We start from the raw sequence: 9,833 nt of genomic DNA, 5'->3' as shown, positions 1-9,833 counted from the left end.
GTGAACATGCCTATCCTTATATGGGTTTAACAGAAATCCTAGCTATGGTAGCTGATGGAGATGTTGAAGGTCTATTATCTTACAAAAAGACAATGGAGGATGTTGACAAAGATGAGTGGATCAAAGCTATGGATATTGAATTGGAATCTATGTACTTCTGTTCTTTTTAGGATCTTGTAGATCGACATGATGGTGTTAAACCTATAGGTTGCAAATTGATCTACAAGAGAAAACGGGATGCTAATAAGAAGGTGCAAATCTTCAAAGCTAGACTTGTGGCAAAGGGTTATACCCAAGTTGAGGGAGTTGACTATGAGGAGACTTTCTCACCTGTTGCCATATTGAAGTCTATCTGGATCCCCCTGTACATTGCCTCATATTATAACTATGAGATTTGACAAATGGATGTCAAAATTGTCTTTTTGAATAATAATCTTGAGGAGACCATTTATTTGGAGCAGTCTAAGGGATTCATAACCTAAGGTCAAGAGCAAAATATTTGCAAGCTTAATTAGTTCATCTATAGATTGAAGCAAGCTTCTCGATCTTCTTACGACTTTGATCAAAATGTTGATGAGCCTTGTGTTTATAAGAGAATCATCAACAGTTTAGTAGCCTTTCTAGTATTGTATGTAGATGATATCCTACACATAGAGAATGATGTAGGTCTACTAACTGAAATTAAGAATTGGCTAGCAACCCAATTCCAAATGAAAGATTTGGGAGAGGTGCAGTTTGTTCTGGGCTTCAAATCTTTATAAATCGAAAGAACAAAACTTTAGCTCTGTCTCAGATGTCGTACATTGAAAAAATACTTGTCAAATTCTCGATGCAGAACACCAAGAGGGGTTTACTCCCTTTCAGACATGGAGTTATATTGTCTAAGGAACAGTGTCCTAAGACACCTCAAGAGGTTGAGGAAACGAGACGGATCTCCTATGCATTGAATATTGGCAGCTTGATATATGCGATGTTATGTACTAAACCTGACATCTGCTCTGCAATGGGGATAATCAGTAAATATCAGTCTAATCTAGGATTTGATCGCTGGACCGCCGTTAAGAATATCCTCAAGTATCTACAGAGAACGAGGGACTACATGCTCGTCTATGGTTTTAAGGATTTGATCCTTACAGGATATACAAACTCTAATTTTCAAACTGATAGGGATTCTAAGAAATCCACATCAGAAACAGTGTTCACTCTTAACAAAGGAACAATAGTCTCGCGGAGCACCAACCAGTGGTGCATTACTGACTCCACCATAGAGGCTGAGTACGTAGCGGCTTGTGAAGATGCTAAAGAAGTTGTGTGGCTTAGAAAATTTTTTATTGATCTAGAAGTGGTTCCAGACATGTCAAAACTAGGGGTGTTCATGGGTTGGATTGGGTTGGGTTGAAAGACTTTTTGAACCCAACCCAATTGTTCAGGTTATAAATTTCTTCAACCCAAATAACCCTTATTAAAAAATAAAACTAACCCAACCCAACCATGAAATATTTGGGTTGGGTTGGTTCGAGTTAATCGAGTCATTTGTTTAAAATTTTGTTCTAAAAAGAAGCACAATGTAAATATGTAAAAAAACTTATTTAATTATTTTCATATATTGAATTAAGATTAACAACTCAATTTAGTGAAAATTTTCTTTCTAAAATGCAAAAAAACTACTTTTAAGAGTTGTTGAAGAATAGATTATTAAAAAAATATTGAAATTAAATAAAATTAAAATCAATATATATAAAAATAATTGTGTTATAAGTAATAAAAAAAATATTTTAAAGGTAATAATAAGTTCGGGCTGGTTCGGGTTGGTTTGGGTTATATTAGGTGAACCTTTGAATCAACTCAACCCATAAAATTTTTATTTATTTAAACCTAACCTAACCCAACCCAAACTGCGCGGGTTAGGTTGGGTTGATTGGTTTTTTCGGGTCATCGGATTTTTTGAACATCCCTAGTCAAAACCTATCATCCTTTATTGTGATAATAGCAGTGCTATGGCTAATTCCCGAGAGCCTCGGAGTCACAAGCGCGGGAAGCATATAGAACGAAAGTATCATCTCATTTGAGAGATTGTGCATCGAAGGGACGTGATCGTCACACGGATAGCTTCGGAGCACAACGTTGCCGATCTATTTACAAAGGCCCTCACGGCTAAGTTGTTTGAGAGTCACCTGCAGAGTATGGGTCTACGATACAGGCCACATTTAGTCTAGGACAAGTGGGAGATTTTGTACTAGGCGTGTTTTATGCCCTACTTTATTGTTTTGTGTACTTGTATATTAGTATGACTTGTATATTGTACACCCCACTAGCTTTAGGACAAGTGGAAGATTGTTGGGGTTAATGCCCTAAATCTCATAGAGTCCTGTAGTTTGTAATTTTATTTATTTAATAAAATATGAGATGTTTTATTTGACATTTAGTAGCATTAAACTCGTAAACCAATAAACTAACATCCAAGGTTATCATCTGTAGCTTAAACATGTATGTAAAGACATACTGGTGGATCATGTTTAAGTGATAACCTAAATGGTTTGTAGTAGATGGGTAAGGTTGGATACCTTATCTTGGTGACACTCTGAGTACGACCTGCTTTGTAGATGTTACAATTGTTGTAAAGTGCTACAAATGATTTAATCCTGATCATTCATGTGGTAACATGTGAGCGAGGATATTCTATATAAAGGAGGTTGTATAAGACCGGACCACAAAATGACTAGCCTCATTACATAGCGCCATTCATAATTGAGACTTATATTTCACCAGGATGACCATAGGTGACATGACCTGAATCTTGAATGAATTATGAACTCCTGCTTATGAAGGTGGTTCTTTGATTTGTATGGGTGAGATTGGTCAGATCGTTGACTCAATAAGCCTACCATTTTGGGGATTCGTTTGATTAGGGAGCTGATAACACAGCTATACAAGACAAAATTCACTCATTCCTCGACGTCGGAGAAAGTAGATAAATTGCTCCCTTAAGGGCGATTCCAAGGCTTGAACAATGTGACGTCACACCTCTCCTAGCCCGAGAAGGGTTTGTCATAGTTGGACTATGACTTATTGTTCATTAGAGAGATCAATAGTACTTAAAAAGTTAGATGTAACTACATGGGCAAATCGATAATTTTGGCCTAGTTGTACTTATGAGCAATTTGTGAAGGGTCATTGTACTTTTGATTGGTTATATCCAATCGACGCATAAATATATCTGTAATACGAAGAGTGCAGTTTTCGGTCTTTAGTGGAGTACCCGACAGTTAATGGATGTTGAATAAATTGATTAAAGGGGAGTTTAATTAATTATTCAAGTATCATTGGAGCTTTAATCCACAAGTCCATAAAGGTCCCCTCTATAGCTCAACGGGGTTTAATGAGAATCAATTTTGGATTAATTTGAATTATTCAAATTAAATGAGGGAATTAATTATATGTATATAATTAATTCAATTTAATTATGTATGATATAATTAATATAATGTATTTGATACATTATAATATAAATTTTATTTGAGAGGAAATAAATATTTGAATATGATTCAAATATTAATTATATGAATTGGATTCATATAATTGAATTTAATATAAATGGGATTTATATTAAATACTATTAATGAAAGAATTTAAAACTATAGGTTATATTGTATTTGATACAATATTAAGCTATAGGTTATATGTTATATTTGATATAAATATAGTTTAATATAAAAGTGATTATCATATAAATATATATTAAATAGTTTATTAAAATAAATTATTTTAATTTATTTTTTTAAAATGTTTTGGGGAGGGAGTTGTAACTCCCCATTTTTCTCTGTACCTAGTGCATGTATGGGTGAGAGTGCATAGAGGTTGGTTGAGTTTAAATAGAAGAAATTTTCTCTGAAAAAGAACTCTGCAAGAAATTGTTTTTTAGTTTTTCTCTTTTATCAATTCCTCCCAATCTCCCTGTCTTCCAAAATTTCAAGAGCCCATGCAATTTCTTAGATTCTCATCTTAGAAAATACAGAGGAAACACTTTTGGTAGTGGCCATTTGGATTTGTTCAAGAAAATGTTCTTCAAAGGTAAGAGTTTTCTAGAAACCCTAATTCTCTCTTTTCTTGTTCAATTAGCATGTAATTGATATTCTGCGTAAAATTAAAATTGGGACTGATCTCCATGTTTTCACTCAGGACCTTCATAGCTTCCTTCGTTTTGAAATACTAATTTCTGTCTTTGGATTTTTTTAAAAAAATAATTAATCTGGTTTCTAAACATCTAAACGCTGTTAAAAGCATTCAGGTCCTTCATCTCTAACATACTAACTTGAATAAGAGTTCATCTTAATACTTTACTGCACATACAATCAACCATGCCTATCAAGTTATTAAAAGCAAAATAAAAGTTTTTTAAAAAGAAGCAAAATAAAAGTTAAAATCTATATGTTTTTTTTTTCTTGTTTTAAAATATAGAAAAATGAGTAACTTATTTATAAATATTACAAAATGTAGTAGACATTGATAGACATCTATTATATTTTAAAATATTTTTAGCAATTTTATCATCTAAAATAATTACTCTTTTTAGAAATAAATATATATGTTGTTAAACAAAATAAAAATTATTTTTTTCTTTTACATTATGTGGAGTAGAGGATCGAACCTCAAACCTCAAGATTGATGATTCAAATTCACAAATGGAAACTTCTTTTATCTATTATGACTCAAAGTATAACATACCCTTTTTAGTGCGGGTTTTTTTGTAGGGAAGACCCAAATGAAATTTGGTTAAAGATTCAAATTTGCTCGAAAAGTGGTTTTTTGCTTACATCAATCACGTATGAAACTATCATCTTGTCCTGAAACTGCATGCAAGGGCCTGATGTTCAAATGAATTCTCGTTTCTTCCTCTCGCTCCCTATTTCTTCCTCTCGCTTCTTCCTCTTGTTCCTTATCAAACATTGCAATTTTTTTCCTTGATTTTTTCCTTCATTTGAATTCTTCCTATCGCTTCTTGGTCCTGATGTCCCTTCTTCTTTTTGTTTCTTAGTCTCCCTCACATCTTGATTCACGCTCCAACTTACATCTTTGATTTAAGAAGAGGAAGAAAGCAATGACATAAATAGAAGAAATCACAGGAAAAGAGGGTGAATGCAGAAATTCCAGTGAAATGGATCGGCGGTGGGAGTAAAAGCTTGGAAGAAGAAAAAAAAAAAAAAAGAGTTAGAAGAAGGAAAAAAATGGAAGAAGAAATGAAAAAAAAGGGGAAAATGCAGAAAAAATGAGAAAAAAAATATGAAAAAAAAAGGCTAGAAAAGAGAGAAAAAAGAAGTTAAAAGGAAAAAAAATGATTAAAGTAATAATTTCTTGGCCTTTCATTAATTTTGAAACTCGAGAGTACTTTTCTTTTAGTACAACAAAGAGTGGTACAAAAATTTAACTTTTAATCACAAGTAAGATAGTATATGTCAATTATTGTAACTTTTTATTTATTTTTTTTTTTCTTTCTTTTTTTAAGTATAAGTGACAATAATAACTTACTCTTATAACTTCTTCAAACTGATCAAAATATTTACGGATATTAAAGAAATAAAGTGTTAATAGTTATAAGGATTGTCGGGTCGTTACGTATTTGTAGGCGTATTTTAGTGGATTATTGAAGATTTTACAGATTTTACATATCTATCTTTTGAGTAGTTATACAGAATACAGAAATATACAAAGTACTTTTATATAAAGAACTAACATTGGCAAGATTCTTCATTTCTTTATAATAAATAGTAAAATTATCAAAAGCATTCCTAAGAACATAGTATTATTCACTACTATTATGTGTGAATACAATAAATTCCACTCCCCCACCCCCACCCCCCTCCCCCCCCCCCCCTCCCCAAAAAAAAATGTGATAATGAATAGTTGATCAACAATCATTGTATAACAAAACGAAATTGTGGACTTTCAGATGGTGGGAAGAAGTTTCTTGTTCAGATTCTGAAATCTTTCATATTCTGAAAGAATCAAAGAACATCTTCACAGATTTTAAAATCAATTGCTGTTGTTGTGAGGTAGAAGATCATTTTGGTTGAGAGTATGTTCTAACACATTTCAACAGCCTATTGAAAGTATAGACTTTGCCAGATGATAAAATTTGCTGCTACTGTAGTCCCTCTGTAGTGTAATGTTGTAAGGGAAATTTGTTCTGACGACCAAAGACCGACCTCATCAAGATCCCCTCCTGTCCAGCACATGTTTACTGTCAAGCCACCCCGCGCCTTCAATCCTTTAACGCAACCGTACGGCCAGACATCGCGGGGAAGAGCAGGAAGCAAGTACAGATCCTTAACGGTGCTCTGGACGAGCATTTCAGCAATTGCAGCTGAGAATCTGGATAGGCCAGCAGCACCCAAGAAAAGAAGCATAAAAAACTATATGATTAGATTGCTTGTAGATTTTCCAGAGAAAGAGTACTATTGTTTCATTTGGCTTACAAATGTACTTCATTGGCAACCTCCATGCACAAAAAAAAAGTGAATACACTATGTGTAAACCATGTAGCTTACCCAAAGTTGGCATCTATTTGGAAAGGGGGGTGGGCAGTGAACAAATTGCTGTATAGGCCCCCTTCATAATCACTTTCATGATCTGGATCCACGAGATCGAACAAATGATTGACCATCCGGTATGCGTGCTCGCTGTTCTGAAGACGAGCCCATAGAGCGATTTTCCATGCCGTCGACCATCCTGGACCTTCCTCTCCTGTTTCACATGAGAAAGTCTATAAGCACTGTTGTTTAGCACAGTGGTCAAATGAAGTTTATCTTATATCCTTTCAAATTATTAACAGACAAACCAAAATAATTACATAAAAAAAAGTACTGGTTGCTAGTCAGAAATATAACAGATTCTAAATAAGATTCATCCCTATGTGGCTATGTCTAATAAAGCCTAATGTAGAACGAAATCCCAAGAAGTTGGTTGACGATTAGAAACCTCTTTTATGAAGAGTATTGTTTGCAGCTTCCGAAATGTTGGGAGTTTTCTCAACAGTTATGGTGTGCCCTGGATACAGCCCAAACAGGTGCGATACATGTCGATGATGCACTTCTCGGTCCTCGAAGTCAAGAGCCTAATACAAGAAATGTTGAGTTAGGGCGGTCTAGATAATTCAATGCTCCTGGTTAAGAGATGAGATACTTACATACCCATTCCATAAGAGAACCATCTTTAGCTATCTTATAAGGTAATAGCCTAGCTTGAGCCCTTCGGACCTTGTCGATAAAAGTATCCTTGCTTTTTCCCAGAATCTATTAAACATGTAAACTTTGGAAAACATAAACAAATACATCGAGCAGATGAAGTAAAAAAGTTCCATTTTACGAGCATGGCAAAAAAGCTTCACCTCTGCAGCAGATATGATGGATGAGAAAACCTCCTTTATGATAGCAATATCCATTGTTGTTGAATAACTCACACTAGCAGGTTTACCATCAGGAGCTATGAACATGTGCTCTGGGGATGTTGATGGGTTTGTTTCCAAATATCCGTCCTTGCCATTAATTAACCAATCCAACAGAAATGATGCGCATCCTTCCATCAGAGGATATGCCTTGTTTTTTAAAAAATTCTGAAGGTGGATTGAATTATATAAGATAATGAACAGAAATTTCCATTTATTAAAGGTGAGTTTACTGAATTTGCAGTACGAAGGTAACTTATTTTTCTCTAGAAGTAACACTGTTCTATACTCAACTTCAGTACCACAAAACATCTGCTCAAACTAAGCACTGAACAAAGACAGCCATACAATTGCACGCAGGAACTTACTTTGTCCATTGTGTAAGTGTAATGCTCCCACAGGTGGGTACAAAGCCATGCTCCACCCATTGGCCATAAAGCCCAAACAGCCTGTCCTCGATCCGGAGAACTTTTCGCCCAGATGTCCGATACTTGATGAGCCACCCAACCGTTTGCTTCATAGTTCACCTATAAAATTCAAAAACAGGTGAGGACAATGACACAGACAAGGTAAAGAATGTTTTCCCTATAATGGAAACCATAGGGCAAGCCCCAAAAACGACAGATTTAGGCTATTGATCTTCAGTACACAATATATGTTAACCAAAATTAAAATGGTAGAACTAAAAATAGCTAGAGCCGAAAATCACATATTCTTGGACACGTTAACTAATTGTTCTTCAGCATTTCATCTCAAACAAAACCATGTATTTTGATTATTGATCTCTTTCTAATATCACTAAAGAGAACTAAAATTGGATTGTTAAAACAATTATGTACAGCACAGAACAAATAAGTATCAAAGGTACAGAAGCTTACTTTTGCAGTTTTACGCCCATTGATAGACAAGAAGGATGTGAAATCAAACAATGGTTCCTGGCACTCTTTAAGGTTGCACGGAAGGGATGGCCAATAGTTCATTTGAAGATTAATGTTCAAGTGCGGAGCACCACTGAGCACCACTGAAGAAAATAAAAGGGAAACTAGATAAGCATCTAAGGAGATGAATCAAAGAAAAATGTCTATGAGAAAAATAGGCTACCACATTTTGTCATTAACAGTTGGTATTGAACTTCATCTTGTTATGCAACATTCCAAACTGAAGGGATCAGGAGAAAGGTAGATAGAGAGAGATACAGTTATGGTTCGCTCAGTTCACTTTCTTCCACATTTTTATTAAACTCTAACTTCTAAAATGCATTAGATGAAAATATAAAGCAACATAACATTAAAATAATAAGAATAAGACTAGAAACTTACTCCCATGCTGGTTCGACGTTCTTGTTCCATATACCCTGAAGGTTTGCCACCTGAGTTCCAGGCCGTGAACAAGCGATAAGTAGATACCGACTATATTGAAATAGCAGCTCTACCAAAGATGGGTCTTCATCAGTCCGAAAAGATTTTACCCTCTCTGCAGTAGAAGCTACTCTAACTTCCTTTCCTCCAGAATTAGTTGAAGAAGATCCGTTCTTAGAGCTCTTTGAAAGATGCAATGAAACGCGGTTAAAAAGACTCTGATAATCATTCAAATGTCGTGCATAAAGATCGGAATAAGACAAATTTTTTATCTTTTTCATTGTAGCAAGTGACTCAGAAGAAGGATCCTTCCTAGACAATGAAGGCTCTGTAAATGGCCCTTCAAAAGATGACGAAGCCACCAGACGCAAGACAGCCCAATCTGAGCCATTAACCTTCAACTTCTTTTCATCTAAATCGTGTACTACTCCACTGCCATCACTAACCTGTAAACTAAGAACAGCATAATATTGAATGCCTTTGGGATTGTCATCTAAATCCATTTTTGGAGGAATCCTCACACCACGACAGCTTCCATGTAGTACGATTAGACTTTGACCATCTACTACATGTGAGCTGTGATGTAACTTGCTATCAATGGACACAATGAATGACAAAGATCCTGGTTTGCTTGCAGCGATCTTGGTTACAATTACTTGATCCGGGTTAGACGCAAAATGTTCCCTTGTAAATTCTACATCACCGACAGAGTACTTCACCCTTGCTGTGGCTGTATTTAAGTCTAATTCCCGATGATAAGTCTGTGGAGTATATGACTGATGGGAAACATCAAACTCTAGCTTAATGTCACCCAGAAGTTGATAAACCTGCATGATCCCAAAATTGTCAGTATAACATAATACTCATACAAACTGCTTCAGCTTTAATGCTCTATGAAGTCTTCAGTATGATAAGCAACTAAAACTCCAAAAGAGAAGAAACAGTAAATGAGAATTTTGGGGAAAGAAAAATTTATTTTTGAAATGCTAAAATAGGCATCCCTTCCTAGTAAGGGATAAGTTGAACCTATTCAA

The 9,833-nt window shown here is 35.0% G+C and overlaps 1 protein-coding gene across 1 annotated transcript; it reads right to left on the bottom strand.

Moving 5' to 3' along the window:
• Window positions 1-5,891: 5,891 nt before the first annotated feature.
• LOC150030076 (alpha-L-fucosidase 2-like) lies at window positions 5,892-9,650 on the bottom strand. The gene is given in 9 exon segments (XM_090310094.1): window positions 5,892-6,130; window positions 6,132-6,369; window positions 6,546-6,741; window positions 6,976-7,111; window positions 7,188-7,289; window positions 7,385-7,609; window positions 7,810-7,968; window positions 8,320-8,452; window positions 8,761-9,650. Coding segments are annotated over 9 exon segments (2,133 nt in total). The 5' UTR covers window positions 9,633-9,650; the 3' UTR covers window positions 5,892-6,058.
• Between the last annotated feature and the right edge of the window lie 183 nt (window positions 9,651-9,833).

The sequence above is a fragment of the Benincasa hispida genome, unplaced genomic scaffold (genome assembly GCF_027475165.1).
Source record: "Benincasa hispida cultivar pf3 unplaced genomic scaffold, pf3_genome.v1.1 HicScf608, whole genome shotgun sequence".
NCBI lineage: Eukaryota > Viridiplantae > Streptophyta > Magnoliopsida > Cucurbitales > Cucurbitaceae > Benincasa > Benincasa hispida.
This window is presented reverse-complemented; position numbering and strand designations above follow the sequence as displayed.